Here is a 17753-nt window from a genome sequence, read left to right as displayed (position 1 = left end):
GGCTCCGCTGATCCTGGTGCTGGGAGGCATATTACCCTTTTACTATATAGGATAGAGGCCTGGGGGCCGGCTGGTTTGCCCTGAAGGGTGTCCTGGATCAGGGTGGGGGTCCCCACTGGGGTGCCTGGCCAGCCTGGATGAGGGGATGATGGCTGTTTGCAGCTGGTCACACCCCCTTCAGGGTGGGGGTCCCCACTGGGGTGCCTGGCCAGCCTGGATGAGGGGATGATTGCTGTTTGCCGCTGGTCACACCCCCTTCAGGGTGGGGGTCCCCACTGGGGTGCCTGGCCAGTCTGGGTGAGGGGCTGAGGGCTGCTTTCAGGCTGGCGGTTGTTGACTGAAGCTCCCAACCGCTCCTTTTTTTTCTCTTTTTTTATTTTATTCTGGGCCAGCTTTAGCTCTGGCTCTAGCTCTGAGGCTTCGTATCTGGTTTGTTTGCCGTTCTATAATCGAAACAATGTATAACTTCAGCTCTGAGATCCCGGCAGGCTGAAAGCTGGTTTCTGGGGTTTTGTTTAGCTTCTTATTTGCAACATAGTACATAGTTGCTTAGAGTTGCAACTCAGAGGCCGGCAAGTCAGGCGGGGAACGTTGGAGTCTGCAGTCACTGGAGCAAGCAAGCCTCATGTTCGCTTCCAGGTGCATGGCTGCCAGCCGCCATCTTGGCTGACAGTTAATTTGCATAAGGATATGCTGATTAGCCAATGGGAAGGGTAGCGGTCGTATGCTAATTACCATGTTTCTCTTTTATTAGTGTAGATAGTTATTAACTTCAGAGAAGAAGGGAAAGGAGAGATAGAAACATCAACCATGAGAGAGAATCATTGATTGGCTGCCTCCTGCACGCCCCTCCAGTGGGTATCAAGCCCACAACTTGGGCGGGAATCGAATCTGTGACCTCCTGGTTCATAGGTTGACGCTCAACCACTGAGCCATGATGGTTGGGCAGAAAGCCAGATCTCTTAGTAGGACCTTTTTCACTGGGAAGAGAGGTGCTCGATAGAATAGTGAGAAAATGGCAGCACACTAGCAACTTGGGAACTACCATCCTTCCATTTCTTTTTATTTAAAAAAAAAAGATTTTTAGTTTGTTAAGCAGATTATAGTTTTGTTTGTTAAGTAATTGAATTACCATTCCCTGATTCAAAACTGAGGATTGAAAGAGGTCATTTAGAGGACCAGCATTAGGAGACCTGAGGAAATTATCTGAAACCACCATCTCTTAACTGCCCAGATGGTGGGTGAATTCCACAATCCCTGCTTTCCCCATTTTTGATCTGTTATTCATATAAATATTAAGACCTTAGCGATAGAAAACTATTTTCTTGACTACCATATGAATCAGGGATAGAGCTGGGCTTGATGTTGGTTGGATGAAGAACTCTGAACTTGGAAATCATTGAGTCTGGTTCTTCTACTGTTTACTAGTAGGGTTCAAGCAAGTCATTTACTCTTTGGTTGCTTTTATTTCCTTTTATGGATTTGGTCTAGATTTCCTAAGAATATATTCAGGTCTAAAATTCTTTTATGGCAATTTTTTTTGTCATAATGAATTTTTCAAAGACATCTTTTCTTCTGTGGGTCAGAAAAGTTGTTATTCTCTTTATGTTTCTATTGTATGTGGAGGCTATGAAAATGAAAATATAATTATGGGAAGTTTGAAGACACTAGAGAAATAGCCTGGTCTACCTTCCCAGTACATGATAATTAGAGTTGTCATAAGTCTTCAGAATTAAGTATGTAGAGTATGTAGAGTGGAGTTTTGATTAAAGATTATCTAAGGCAGAAATTTACTTTTCAAAATGGAGATTGTTTACTTTATGGAGTTTTGTTTTAAGACTATAACAAGCATGGAAATAGGAAGGGGAATAAGCAGAGGAATTTCTGGAGATATTTTTAATCAACAAAACTCGGTTTTTTACCTTGACTATGGTGTGCTAATGTGGTGAGTCTCTACTTCCCTTTCCTCACCTGAAGTTTTGTGATTGGAAGCAGTGGAGAGAGAATAGAGGGAGAATTATTGACAATTTATGGGTTGGAGGGTGAGAACACTGCTAAACCTACATCTTCTGCTGGTATTTTAGCTAATAAGACTGAAAAGATTTGCATGGTATTAATCTCTCTTTTTAAAAAAAAATATATTTTATTGATTTTTTACAGAGAGGAAGGGAGAGGGATAGAGAGTTAGAAACATCGATCAGCTGCCTCCTGCACGCCCCCTACTGGGGATGTGCCGAAACCAAGGTACATGCCCTTGACCGGAATCGAACCTGGGACCTCTCTATCCACTGAGCCAAGCCGGTCAGGGCTCTCTTAATCTCTTAATCTCTTGCATGGTAAGATTCCATGATCTTAATCTCTTCTCAATTCTATTTCCTGGGTTCAAATCCAATTTCTGCCACTTACTTGCTTTGTGATCTTTGGTCAGTCGGTGCCTTGGTTTCCTCGTTTCTTAAATCTGCTCACTCACATGCATCTGCACTCATGTACTCAAACTTCTTTCCTGCTATTGCAGAGTGGTCTGTGGTGAATCTGTCTCCTTTTGTACTGTTAAGGACATTACTCTAGCAATTCTTTCTCTTTTGTATCATTAAATTGTCCTTCTTAAATAGATATTTTCCATCAGCGTGAAAATATTTTTTCTTATTAAAAAAATTCTCTCTGACAGTATTTTTCCCACTAGCAACCAAACAACTTCTCTCTTCTCTTTAAACAAAACACCTCAGAGAAGTTGTGTGTACTTGCTATCTTCAATTTCTTTCCTCCTATTCTTTCTTGAACCCAGGCATTTGCCGTCATCACTCTACTGAAACTTACTCTTGTGAAGTCAATAATAGCTTCTGCTTTGTTAAATCCAGTGGTTATTTTTCAGGTCTCATCCTATTTGACATATCACTAACATTTGGCACAGGTGGTTGATTGTTCCTTTTTCTTGGAAACATTTTCTTGACTAGACTTTCAGGATCCCAATACACCTCTACTTTTCCTTCTGCTTTACTGACCATCCTTTTCTGATTCCTTCTCATTTCCTTGACCTGTAAATATTGTGCTCCAAGGTTCAGTGCTTGTGCCTTTATATTCTTCTTCATTTTTAAATATTTTTATTGATTGCACAGAGGAAGGGAGAGGGAGAGAGAGTTAGGAACATCAATGATGAGAGGAAATCATTGATTGGCTGCCCCCTGCACGACCCCTACTGGGGGATCAAGCCTGCAACCCGGGCATGTGCCCTTGACTGGAATCGAACCTGGGACCCTTCAGTCTGCAGGCCAATGCTCTATCTACTGAGCCAAACTGGCTAGGGCTGTGTCTTTATATTCTTTATCTGTACTCCCTTGGTATCACATCCACTCTTAAGCTTTAGGTATCACCTGTATGCTAATGATTCCCCAATTTATAATCCCAGAGATATACTAGTATATTTAGCAGTCTATTTGAACATCTGTACTTGAATGTCTCCTAGGCACCTCAGATTTAATGTGTGTAAAACTGAGTTCTCTGTCTTCCCAAACCTGCTCCTCCTGCAATCTTGCTTGGTTGTTAATAGCTGTTCCTTTCTTCTACCTGCTCAACAAGGGCAAAGGCCTTAGAATTGCCATGTCTACTTTCTTCCTCTCATCTAATCAGACAGCAGATCTTATGGATTCTGTTTTGAAAATATAAAAATATTTTCAGAATCTAGCTAGCCATTTTGTACCATCTTTCTACCATTCCAAGCCAAGTCACTATCAGCTTTCTCCTGGTTTATTGCAGTAGCTTCTTACTTCTCCTTGTTTTCCTTTCTTATGTCTGGAGTCTATTCTTGATACATTAGCTGGAATGAATCTGTTAAAACATTATTTAGGTTATCGTTTTTCTGCTTAAAACCCTCTAGTAGCTTCCTGTCTCCCTCAAATTACAAGCCAAACTCTTTGCAATGGCCTCCCAGATCCTTATATGATTGAACCCTCATTATTTCTCTGGCCTTATCTCCTACTCCTCTTCTTTTTGATGACTCTGCTCCAGCCACATTGACCTCTTTGTGATCTAACTGCCTCAGCACCTTTCCAGTTGCTATACCATCTCCTTGGAAAGCTCTTCTCATGTATTTATATATCTGATTCTTTCACCTTCTTAAGGCCTTCTCTTAACTGTTACCTTCTCAATGACACTTTCTCTGACTACCTATTGAAAATTGTTACTTTCTTTTGCCCCCCTCTACCCTTCTTCCATACTTCTATTTTTCTCCATAGCAATTATCTCCACCTAACATACTATATACTTTACTTAATTATTTTGTATGTCTCTTCCTATTATACTGTAAACTCTACTAAGGCAGACTGTTTTATTTTTTCCCACTCCGAGTGCCTAGGCAGTGCTTGGCAGACAGTATCATCGAGTGAGTGAGTGAGTGGAGTGAATGAATGAATGGTAGTTATACTTCATAGGCTTCTTAGGCAGATTGAATGAGTTAAACATAAGTAAATTCCAAACATGGATTGACATATAGAAAGTTCTTTATAAACTGTCAGCTTTTATTATCACATTCATGGCATTTCCATGGATAGTCCTACAGGCCATAGAGATGAAGACTTAGTTGAGATGTCTTGGCATACCTAATCTTCCATCAGCTTTGGCTGGAAATGCCACCACAAAGGAAGAACTATAGTGGTAACTCCCAAATTTGTGGGGGTTCCTTAGGGAACCTTGATAACCAAGATTTACAAGGAAAAAAATCTTTAAAATTACACGCACTAGAAATATTAACTGCAAAAACTGCATTCTTTATTTTTTTTACTTGTTCCAAATAAACATCGACAGTCTAATGGAAAATGAACTTAAATGCAAAGCATGCAATTTTTCCTTTCTTTTTCATTTAAAAATATGTTTTTATGCTATAATATAGCAACATGTACACTCATTCAATACCAGATTTTTCTACCTTGAAACCCACCAAATTGTTAATTTGCATTTTCACTGCCTGATATATTATTAAGGAAATGCTATAAGTTTAACCTTAAAATAAATTTAGACCAATAAAATACAACCCATTTCACACATTAGAGTTCCAAAAAGCTTTCTTACAACAAACAGGGTTCTGCTGCCAAAATAATTTGAAAACCACAGAAGTCAGATAAAGTTATTCATTTTTTAAAATATATATATTTTTATTGACTTAAGAGATGTAGGGAGAGGGAAAGAGAGAAACATCAATGATGAGAGAGAATCATTTATTGTCTGCCTCCTGCATGTCCCCCATTGGATTCAAGCCTGCAACTTGGGCATGTGCCCTGACCAGGAATCGAACCTGTGACCTGGTTCATAGGTTGATGCTCCGCCACTGAGCCACATCAGCCAGGCAAGTCATTCATTTTTTTTAAAACATATTTTATTGATTTTTTACAGAGAGGAAAGGAGAGGGATAGAGAGTTAGAAACATCGATGAGAGAGAAACATCGATCAGCTGCCTCCTGCACACTCTCCACTGGGGATGTGCCCGCAACCAAGGTACATGCCCTTGACCGGAATCGAACCTGGGACCCTTCAGTCCACAGGCTGACGCTCTATCCACTGAGCCAAACCGGTTAGGGCAAGTCATTCATTTTTAAATTCCAAATTCTGTTTTTTGATGGGGTTTTCACCTTAGAGTCTGTACAAATTCTAGCCAGAGTAAGAGTTCCTGGACATGCCTAAAACTGCTGCTGCCCAACTCTTAGATACTTCAGACAGTTACATGATTCCTATCTACACAAGGACAGCCTGTACTGCCCTCTCTCACAATGGAAGGTTGCAAACCAGGAAGTGCCTGAGTTAAAATGAGTATCTGAGGTCGTGAATTCCCACCTCACACCTTCAGGGGAGTTTGGAGTCTTCCATTTATCCCAATGAAGAGGAGATTTAGTTGTAGCCAGTGTCACTTTATGTGAGAAAAACTCAGAAGGCAACAGCTTCACCCTGCTGCACCAGTAATGGCCCAAGCAGCCAATGTGTTGTTACTGCCAGCACTGAGCCACATCAGCCAGGCAAGTCATTCTTTTTTTTTTTTTAGAAGAATAGCGACCAAATACTGGGAGAATCTACAGAAGCCCCTCATACTGTGAGAGCATGGAGTGTAATTCCCACAGCAAAAATCAGAGGAAGGTCAGGGGAGAGATTCTTGAGGATAATTTACAGGCAGTATATAGGAGGTTTCCAATGAGAACATGTTTCCAGAACTTCGTGGTAGTTCCCAATTTTGAAGCAGGTGTCCCCTTTCCTCCCCTTCCCCCCATCACAATTGTCACAGACCTTTGGCAATGTTACAGAGGTCAGGCAGCGAGGAAGGGGTCTGTGTATAGACCCAGATATTCCTCTATGTGTCTGAGGCTACTGGACTGCGGTGGAGACAAACAATGTCAACATTTAAAAACTTTGTCATCTTCAAGAATGGCATAAAGTGGAGAGTAGTTTTTGGCAGGGAGGGGTTTTCTCATTACCTTTACCCTCACCTGAAATCACATCTTTTTCTTTTAGCAGAGGTAGAAGTGAAAGGATCCACAAAGGCATGTAAAACCTGGATGATTGAGTGCTGCGATTGGAAAACTAGCTTCCTTAACCACAGCCTTCCATGGGTTTTATTTGTTCGAGATTGTTTTCCCAAATGAAAATCTGGCATCCTCCATCAGACGGTTGGAGGGTGTTGAATGTCGCAGGATCTGTCTATCAATGGGAATGGTGGGGTCTAGAGCCGGCAGACTCTCATGCAGCACTGAGTCCCACCATTATTGCCACAGAGGATACAATCCAACAAAAGTGATGCTGAGAAGATAACCTAGTGTTCTCAGCCCTCTATTTTGCATCATTGGGAAGAGTGGTGTCCTGATAGTCCACAGACCAGTGAGAGCCCAAGGGAACAGAAATTTAAAAAAAAAATAGACCCTATCCCCAACTCTGAGAACCCTCTGGGTCTTTGCTGGCATGAAGCCCACACAAAGACACCTAAGCAGAGAAGTCCACCCTGCTCCCCAGTCACGTGGTCTTGACTGGCGATTTCTTGGCACAGGAGAGACACTGTAGGGGACACTGATGAAGGCCCATTTCTCACTACGCCAGAACCTGATGATGGGGCCTTGCTCAGGGAAGTCAGAGGCAGTATCAAAGTAGGCAAAACATAGCCCAGGTAGGTGGCTAGGCAGATGAGGATGTGCCATACACAGTGCAGGTAGGGAAAGTGGAAGGATGGCAGCAGTTCACAGAAGGCCCAGAAGAGGGCAAGGATCCAACAGAGGCCTGAGAAGAGGCCCAGTTTAAATATATGCACATTGTCACACCTCTTTAGCTCTGCAATGAGCAGCACAATGCAAGGAACCCCCAGTGTCCTCAGAGAGATGTTGATGGCATGCTTGACAAATTCCAGGCACGTTGTAACTGCAGACAGGATGTAGACCACTGCCTTGAACCTGCCATGTCGTTCCGGAAGATCTTTAGTAGACCTTCTAGGGAACCACATGGTCAGAGCACACATCAGAACCCAAAGGATTGCAAGTTCATCCAGCATCTGACCCAGGAAACTCAAGAGTTGTGTGAAAGTAGACAAATCCAATTCCTACTAAAACTAAAAGAGTCCATATTAAGTAAATGCCATTGTTGAAACACATTGCACACTGATGAAACAAGATGGGCAGTAAAATGAAAAACAAGACGTTGCTGATCGTGTTGTAGAACTTGGTGATGGCAGACACGATGGTGTAGTTGTCCTCGCACCAGTCTGCCTCTGAACTGCCAGCCCGCACCTGATCCCGCCAGTACAGGATGCTATGGCCTCTCTAGGGCATTGGAGCAGCTGCTCCTGCAGCCAAGAAGCCAGAGCTGCTGCTGTACGCCAGCCACTTCTTCCTTTTGACAAATAAATTTGCCTTTAAGTTCCCTGATCACAAAAGTAATTTTTAAAAATTTCTCCTAACAAAATTTTGTCCAGTCATGAATAGTAGCTTTTGAAAATATAAAACCCTTCAATTTTGCATCTTCTTTTGTATGTAGGTGGGAGAAAGGGTGAAAGTTTGTTTATAGATGTCATTGGTAGCTCTCATGTGATGTAACTGTCATGGCCCAAGTTTAAAGCTTGAAAAGCTTTATTTGACCAGTTATTTTTGTTTCAGGGAAACTATAGATCTAATGGATAGTTAAGTAGGGTCAATATATTTTTCTAACTTATTAACATTGCATTTCCTGTACTTCATATTGAAGCCATTATTTTATTCTGGTAGGCTCATAGCTGGCAACCTGGAATAAAAAATCCATACCGTGGTGTTGTAGTATGGCCTGTTCCTGAAAACATTGAAATCACTGTGACACTTTTTAAGGTAAGTTTCATTTTTATAAATTAAAGAATTTATTATATAATCATGGTTCTAAATGAGAGAATATTTCACTATTAATGGTTCTATACATTGGGGTCCAACCTGGTACCTTAATGTGCATTATTTTTAGGGATATAGCAGTTTATTAACAATGCAAGGGTATCAGGGTATTTCATGGTCTATAAAGTCAGAATAATTTGGTAGTCCTTTTGAATTTATTATAATTAAGATACTTCTTTTACTACTTCCTATGTTCTATCCATGGGAAAATTTATAGTGCTTTTCCTTTAAGAAAGTTGTGGTTTGTGGAATTCTTAGTTCTGAGCCTCATTTTGTTAGCCATGTTTGGCTAATACCAAGATATGTTTTAAAATGAGCATTTGATAAATACTTTAACAACTGATAGCTCAATTTTGAAAACATATTTTAATAAATACTACTTTTATAATTATTCATAGTGTGTGTATACATTTTTTTGGGATACCCTATATTTTAGTGATGATAGTATTAGAAGATAAATTTTAAATTTATATTTGGTAAATATTTTACTGATATTAATATTTTACTTATTTTTTAAAAAAATGTTTTTATTGATTTTTTAGAGAGAGAGGAAGGGAGAGGAATACAGAGATAGAAACATCAGTGAGAGAGAAACATCATTGATTGGCTGCCTCCTGCATACCCCCTACTGGGGATTGAGCCCATAACCTGGGCATGTGCCCTGACCAGGAATCGAACCGGCAGCCTCTTGGTTCCTGGGTTGATGCTCAACCACTGAGCTAAACATGCTGGGCTTGATATTAATATTTTATAAATATGGCTTAAAAGCAAAATTCTAGTGTAAATTCAAAGTGTAAATCCAAAAATACAGGTGTCCATATACCTACCAGCCTGTTTTATATACATGGTTTTTTCTTGAAAGTTTTCCATATTTCTGGAAACATTATAATGTATTTCTTGCACATATGGTGATTAAGTACTAACATATTTACTTTACTAACCAACTCCTATCTACTTCAAAAAAAAAAAAGTAGAGACAACCTTTTTAGCCTCTTTGAAAATGATGAAATTAGAAAACGAATGCTTTATTTATCCTTTTTTTTTTTTTTTAATCCTCATCCAAAGATATTTTTCTATTGATTTTTAGAGAGAGTGGAAGAGCTAGGGAAAGACAGAGAAAAACATCGATGTGAGAGAAACACATCGATTGGTTGCCTCCTGCATGAGCCCTGACCAGGGCCTGGGCCAGGGAGGAGCCTGCAATCGAGGTACATGCCCTTGACTGGAATCGAATCTGGTACTCTTCAGTCTGTAGGCCAGCACTCTATCCACTGAGCCAAACCAGCTAGGGCTTATTTCTTCTTTCAGTCATTCCAATTGTTTTGAAGTTACTTTCGCAGAAGGACAGGAGGAAGAGGGACATTTCATTAAGCATAATTTAGTAACATAAAGCTTGAGAAGCTGTAAATATGTCTCTCTTCTCCGCGTCCAGCGCTGCTAGAGAGCAGTCAGGTTCCTGAGTAGGGACGGCTGGGGATTGAGAAAATGAAAGAAAGAGACAGACACAGAGATGGAAGAAAAAAGCTGGGGCCGGGTGGAACCACTGTCCTCTGACTGGGACAGGGACAGAGACAGTAACCCCGAGCCAATACAGCCTATTTATTTATACAGCAAAAAACAGGAAGTTTTACTAAAAGCCAAGACAAAGGAGATTATGTGCATTCTTGGGTGGGCCCCAGTCATATTCATTCCTGGTGCTTGGCTGGATTTAAATAACAAAACCCACCCCCTGGCACCTGGGCTGAAGGTCAAGCTGATAACACTCCTGCCTTTTGGCAAAGCATGTTTTCCAGGACGTGGCTTTGCCAATGCCACTGGCTTTAGCTGACAATAATTAAAGAAATGCCCATGTGCCTTCCCAGGTGCCCTCTACAAGAAGCTCCACTAAATTATATATATATATATACATACACACACACACACATATATACACACATACATATACACACACACATATATATATAGTTTTTAAATATATTTTTATTGATTTCAGAGAAGAAGGAAGAGGGAGAGATAGAAACATCAATGATGAGAGAGAATCATTGATTGGCTGCCTCCTGCACACCCCCTACTGGGGATCGAGCCCACAACCTGGGCATGTGCCCTGCCCAGAAATTGAACCAGTGACATCCTGAGCCATACCAGTCTGGCCACTAAATATTTCAGGACATTAAATTTAAGTAGAGCATTGTTATGTGGCTTAGAGTGTGAAATCTGTGTAAAAAAGTTACTTTTGATTTTGTTGTCGATTGTATTAATTCATTTATTCAGGAACTACTGCAGAGATCAGTAGAACAAAACAGTATGATGAATGTTAATGTACTAACCCATGAATGGAATACTACTTTCAAATGCTCTGTTTCATTTCTTCTATTTTACAAAACATTCTTAATATTTTATGTGTATTTTATAGTTTTGATATTACTGTTATTGGCTTTATAACATTATTTGATTATGCTTGTCATATATATACTATACTTGGTTTGCCTAAAATAAGGGGTGAGACAGTAGCTACTCTTCCTGTTCTCCAGGAGGACCAGAGCTGTCCCATTGCCTTTTAGCCAGCTGTCCTAAAAGCCTGTTATTAAACCCCTGTAATCCATATTTTTTCTACTGGAATAATACAGTAAGATTAGAAGTTAATTGTGAGACCTTTGGAGTATTTAATTTAATTCTCACAGCAACCCTAAGGTTCTATGATTATTTCCATTGTATTGAGATTAGAAACGAAGGTAACTTGCTCAGTTACACTGTGATTTAGCCCCCTTCTTTTTTTTGTTTTGTTAATCCTCACCCAAGGATATTTTTTGCCATGGACTTTTTAAAGAGAGGAGAAGGGTGTAAGGGGGGGAGGGAAAGAGGGAGGGAGGGAAGGAGGGAAGGAGGGAGAAAAGGAGGGAGGGAGAGAGGGGGAGAGAGAGAGAGAGAGAGAGAGAGAGAGAGAGAGAGAGAGAAAGAAACATCAATGTGAGAGAGATACATCGATTGGTTGCCTCCCGAATGCACCCTGACTGGGGACTGGGGATGGAATCTACAACCCAGGTACATGCCTCTGACTGGGAGTCAAACCCGAGACCCTCCCATGTGTGGGCTGACGCTGTAGCCACTGAACAACACCAACACCGACCAGGGCTAGTCCTGTTCTGTATTCTACGTTGTACTGCCTATTCTGTAATCAAAAGACTTTGACTATAGATTACAACAGCAGTAAGATCTCTGACATTCTTGAAGAATTTTAAGTAATCTTTTGAGTGTTTTGATTCAGTCTGTTGTTTATATTGGTAAAGTAAATGAATGGACAGAGCTATACAACTTTTTTTAAAAAGAGGATGACAGTGAAGAGGAGTTAGAATAGAGCTGATAAATAGCGGACAGCCATGTGTTTGAGGAAAGGATATACACTGAGTGATTCTGAGTTGAAAGTGGCTGTTGAAATATGTCACTTGGAGGATTAGGAGATAAGTGTTGTTTTCAAGTACTGATGAGAATGTTCAGCATATCCTTATCACTGAACTTTTATGACTTTGAGTGTTATAGTGTGTAGGAAAATAAAACACACACCCAAATACCTCTTCCTGCCTCATTTGCTGTATCACTTGTGCTAAGGCAACCTTGTGACCATTTAAAATATTTAAAAAATATTTCAGTCAACATTTTTATCTTCCTGACTCCCCCACCCCACCAGAATTATAACAGAGAAAAGTAAATCAAGTAAAAAAAACTTTTTCATTTTTTCATGATAATTTTTGGATCTTGTTTTTTTTTTTTTTAAAAAAAAATATATTTTATTGATTTTTTTACAGAGAGGAAGGGAGAGAGATAGAGAGTTAGAAACATTGATGAGAGAGAAACATCAATCAGCTGCCTCCTGCACATCTCCTACTGGGGATTGTGCCTGCAACCCAGGTACATGCCCTTGACCGGAATCGAACCTGGGACCTTTCAGTCCGCAGGCCGACGCTCTATCCACTGAGCCAAACTGGTTTCGGCTTTGGATCTTGTTTTTGAACATCATTGAAAATATTCAAGTGAAAAACTTTTTCACATTTTCCCCCTTTTAAATTTTATTTTAATAAAGTTTACAATTCCCTTAATCTTGAAACTTGTAAATAGGAAAAGACTACTTTAAACCCTCTTTGTTGGAAGTATAGTATTCACAGAGGTGTGCTCATAGTCGAGGTGCATTTTAAAGAACTTATCAATGTTTTATTTTTCTGTGATTTAACTAGAAATTAATTTCTTCAGCCTGCACGCTTGTTTTTGAAATTTGAATTAAATTGAAAATATCTGATGCTAGTAAAAGAATAACTAGCCTTTTAGGGTTTTGAGAAGGAAAAAAAGGCTCTTTAAGCCATTTTCAATTTTTCTCTGTACTGCAGTGGTATGAGAGGAGACTCGAGCAGTGATTTACACCCCTTTTCATCTCATGGCACACATAAATTAATTACTAAAATTCTGCAGCACACCAAAAAATATGTTTTTGCAGATCTGGAAAAAAAAAAAAGGTATAATGAAATTCATTCATACTGGGTAGCTATTGTTGTGTTGGCTGTTGTCATTTTTTTATTTCACAATCTAAGGAAAAGAGGTTAGTCAATACCCCTGACTAAATAGTCAGGTAATGCTTGTTTTAAAAGTTCTTGGGGCACACCAGTTGAAAATCACTGCTCTGGAGCAGCGGTCGCCAACCTTTCAGACCTCACGGACCACCAGTGGTCCGGGTTCCTTAAACCAGTGGTCGCCAACCTTTTGGACCTCAGGGACCACCAGTGGTCTGCGAATCACCGGTTGGCGACCGCTGCTCTAGAGGATAGAGAGTAGGACACAAAGAACACTTAATTGATTGAAGCTGAAAGCAGTCTTCATTACAAATGTTTTTGTCTAGTGAATAACATAGTTATTTATGTAGATACTAGAGGCCCGATGCATGAAATTCGTGCAAGTGTAGGCCTTCCTTCCTCCGGGTGCCGGCACCGGCTTCCCTCTGGCACCCAGGTCCCAGGCTTCCCTCCGGCCCAGCTTTGTCTGGAAGGACATCTGGTCTAATTAGCATATTACCCTTTTATTATTATAGATGCCAGTTTGAAGTGTCTTGAAAATGAACATTACTGTTGCTATTTTACATGTTTTTACTCACTTTGCTGTATCAGATGTGTCCCTTGGTCCATTGAAATTATTCTTTTAGGGGTAGTACATCATTGGTGTTTAAAAATAATATTTCAGCCATTGCCATTGTGGCTCGGTTGAATGTTGTCCCGTGCCGGAATACAAAATTGAGATCTAAAAGATGTATGGTCCCAAGTGAACGACTAATAGTATTAAAAATATGTACTAGCTGTGCTGCAGCTAGGCTGCATTCCTCAACAAAATGAGGGGGGAGGGCAAGCAGGGTGGGTGGTAAAATGTCTTTCCTGAGCATTGTGTCTTGCTTTATTACTTAGTCTCTAAAGTAGCACTGTTTGTGCCTTAAATTCCCCATGGAAAAGCTTTTTCAAGCTTTATTATAGTATTTTCTGTCCATAAACCTAGTTCATGGGCTGGGCCAGTCTGGGCAAACAAATATCAAGTAGAGTTCTCTATCTTTCTTTCCCTTTTACCCTTTTCTACCTCTCCCTGCCCATTACCACCAAAGAAACTCCTTTTTGAAAGGTTTTTATCCTATTTGTGTGAATTTACTGATAGAAATAGTTGCCTTAATACAGCTTAGAATCAGTTGCTACTGTGCTATTGCAGTGGAAAAAAAATAAGTAAACACATATAAAGAAGTAAAACTAACAAGTTTTGACTTTATCCCATAGGTATATAGGAGTCATTAAAGAAATTTGAGTTGGTACTAACATTGTTAGAATTGTGCTTTGGGAGAATCAATGTGTACAAGATTGATTGGAGGACAGACAGACTGAGAATGCTGCAGTTGCTTTTATTTAGGCACCGTGGTAAGGACCCAAACTAGGCTGTGGCAATAGAAACAGAAGATTAATAATAGTCTAAAGTGGAATCAGACATGAAAAAGATGCTTCCCTAGGAGCAGCATGTGGGACCTGAGACCCAGAAGGGGAATAGCAGAGCCCGTTCTCCCTCTTAGATTCCAAAAGCCTGCTCTATTTAAATATTGTCGCACTCTCAATATTTTCATCCCTCCCCCTTCTCTAATACATGGAAGTGACCTTGAATAACTTAATTGTACATATGATGGGACCCCACTACTTTTTTTTATGTTTTATACTCTGTTGCCTTTTGCTTTTACTTACTAGTATTCTATTATCTGTAGAAGTCCTAAACCATCCCTCTTGGCTCACATGCTTTCTCTTCATAAAGGTTTTCATATTCATTTCTGTAAAAAGTGATGTGTTGTTTTCCAGTATTTGGAAAAACCATGTATTTCATTCAGTACATATTTATTTCGATTATTTTTTTTTGTCTTAGAAAGCAAAGACAACTACTAGTATATTTGAATCCATATAACACCTCTACAGTCCCTTATATATAATAAGTATCTAATAAATATTTATCAAATAAATACTTGCAAAAATGTACTTTTTTTTTTTTAAGTTGTGTTTGGTTGTAGGATTGATTATCCTTCAATATATCAATAGCCATACCAGTTTGCCATTTTATGTAGAGTATGAGGTCCTTTGCAGTGCTTTGAAATCCCAGATGTTTACATAACCTCTGCTCAGAAGAAAGCCTTGCCTCAAGTGATACTTTTAATTTAAAATATTTACGTGTATAAAAATGAAGGCAGGGCTTTATAGAAGCATCTAATATCTAAATAAAGTGCTTCTTAATAGTTTACTCGCTATCTGTCTGTGATCGGGTTTCTTTTTATCTTGTCATCTATGCAATACTGGAAGATGATATGCATCAATATAAGTGAAATAGAGTATTTCTCAATATAAAATAATGCTTTAAATTTAGGGAAATAGAGTAAGCCGTTCTGCCTAAAACGTTGGTAAAGCTGAAAACAAGGCAGCCTGCATTTTATTGCTTGATTGATTACATTAAAGAAATGTGGCTCTTTTGGTTGTAGCATTGTTCCATGCACCAGAAGGTCATGGGTTCAGTTGCCAATCGGGGCATGTATGGAGGCAACTGATTGATGTCTCTCTCTTACATCGATGTTTTTCTCTTTCCCTTCCTCCCTTTCTAAAATCAATTTAAAAAAAAGAAATGTATATCAACTTTATAATTTTGCTTTTATTACAGGATCCTCATGCAGAGGAATTTGAAGATAAAGAGTGGACATTTGTCATTGAAAACGTAAGCTAATGGCAAAGTCTGTCTTCTTTAACATTTTTACTATATACATTACTAAGGTACACTAGCATTTTGGTAATAGGAGTAATGTTGCCTTATAAAATTAAATAGTGGTTTAAAAGTAAAAATGCTCTTCAGTACTGAATTATATATGTATTTTGGGGGCTTGAGGGAAAGACTATGTCTTTTTCAACTTTTTATCTGTTCAGCATCTAGCATGGTGCTTCTCACAGCAAATTTTCATTTAAACATTTGTTGAATGAAATCATGAGTGACCTTTGAAATCTTTTTAAAATAAAGCACATGCTTTACTTTTTGTTTGGGTTGAGGGATTCTAGGTTGGTGCTTTAATAATCTTTAATTTACATATTGTGGAATTTAAGTGACTGGCAGGTAGGTGTTTAGTAATATATTTGAATAGGGATTAGGGAAGATAGGCAATGGAAATATAGTAAATTAAAAAGAGTGTGGGTTCTGGAGTCAGATATTTCAAGCCCTAGCTCTTTCACTTACAAGCTCTGTGATCTTGCTTAGTTTCTTAACTTCTCAGCCATAATGGTTGTTGTGAGGATTAAATACTTAATTTTAAAGAATATTAGTTTTTATAATTATCGTCATTGTTATCATGACCAGCATTAAAGTTCTATAATATATTTATAACAGATTTTAACATGCTTTGCAGCATATATTTCCTTCCCAAGTTAGCATATTGAGTGACCTTGTTTTATATCTCAGTGATAAAAGGATTCTTACACTTTTTCCAGCAGTAACTGGGCCATTTTTAGTCTGAACTATCTGGGAAGCTTGGGAGGGAGGTCAGGTCCAAGCATAGCAGGTGGAGTTCTGATGGCTGGATATCAAGCCAATATCATGTTGAAGGTTCACACATGTTAACAACACTCTGGCTTTTCTGTAGTGATAGATTTGAACATTATACTTTGAATAGCCACTGAAGTTTTAAAAACAAACAGACTTAGAGTTCTTGAAATTAGTTACAGCTTCAAAAGCTAGCTTTCATTCTCACATCAGGAACTTCTCCCCAATGTATGTTCTTTCAGTTTTCAATGTGCATGGTTGTGTTATACATCGAATCTAAAGTCTGTTTGTTAAGTTGATGTATGAAAGAATTAAATTTGGGTTGTAATTAATGGTAAAATGTGTAAAAAAATGGTAACTTTATATTTGTTTAGAAAGGTGTTTTTACAACCCAATTACTCTTAGGATAGGGAAGCATACCAGTTCTAAATTTTTGAAGAATAGGTTATAAACTAACTAACCTATTGAAAGGTGGAAGTAAAAAAAAAAAAGCTATATGGTATTCTGTGTTATATATTTTATAAAGGTGTTTTACATGTCAATAGAGAAATATTAAAATTTTAAATGAAAGAGATATTGAATGGATCATGAGATAAAAGGGTATATTTTGAATTATCCTTTTCCTTTGGAGTTATGTGTTTCTCAAGTCAGAAAGTATATTCGATATCCTTTTAATGATATTTATTAAAGCTCATTTTGTTCATTTGTATATTTCTTACTCAAATAGTTGAAGTTGCTAGAAATGTGACTGTGAGGAAAGGAAATGACGTTAGCGGGAAAACGGAAAATAAAATATGTTAGCATTCCTCTGTACAAATGTTTATTAATGAATTAGACTTACAAAAATTCAAGAAACATAATATAGATGACTTTGAACTATTATTCATATTGTTTATAAAACTTATAAAACCAAAATTTTTTTAAACTATTACTAGAGTTAAATTTTACTATGCCATCCAATGATTCTAAAAACCTTACCTCTGAGTTATGTAGTGGGTAAAACACTGGACTTGTGGAGATTCTCAGCCATCATTATGCTTTTTAATAGCATAATGTCTCTTGACTCTCTGCCTCATACTCTTTTTAAAAAATATATATTTTATTGATTTTTTACAGAGAGGAGGGGAAAGGGATAGAGAGTTAGAAACATCGATGAGAGAGAAACATCGATCAGCTGCCTCTTGCACGCCCCCTACTGGGGATGTGCCTGCAACCAAGGTACATGCCCTTGACCGGAATCGAACCTGGGACCCTTGAGTCTGCAGGCCGACGCTCTATCCGCTGAGCCAAACCGGTTAGGGC

At 38.8% G+C, this 17753-nt stretch overlaps 1 protein-coding gene and 1 pseudogene across 9 annotated transcripts in view; one reads left to right on the top strand and one right to left on the bottom strand.

Annotated features, from left to right (window-relative positions):
- Positions 1-17753, top strand: part of EHBP1 (EH domain binding protein 1) — a 305206-nt gene that overhangs the window by 41170 nt on the left and 246283 nt on the right. For all 9 annotated transcript variants that reach the window (XM_014532030.1, XM_014532029.1, XM_014532025.1 and 6 more), the window contains 2 exons: positions 8226-8321; positions 15585-15638. In XM_014532030.1, the coding sequence (XP_014387516.1) occupies positions 8226-8321; positions 15585-15638 (150 nt within the window). The remainder of the gene's footprint in view (positions 1-8225; positions 8322-15584; positions 15639-17753) is intronic.
- On the bottom strand, positions 6988-8064 carry LOC102248923 (annotated as a pseudogene).

The sequence above is a fragment of the Myotis brandtii genome, unplaced genomic scaffold, assembly GCF_000412655.1.
Source record: "Myotis brandtii unplaced genomic scaffold, ASM41265v1 scaffold84, whole genome shotgun sequence".
Lineage (NCBI taxonomy): Eukaryota > Metazoa > Chordata > Mammalia > Chiroptera > Vespertilionidae > Myotis > Myotis brandtii.
Note: the sequence above shows the minus strand (reverse complement) of the source record. Positions and strands in the feature narration are given on the sequence as shown.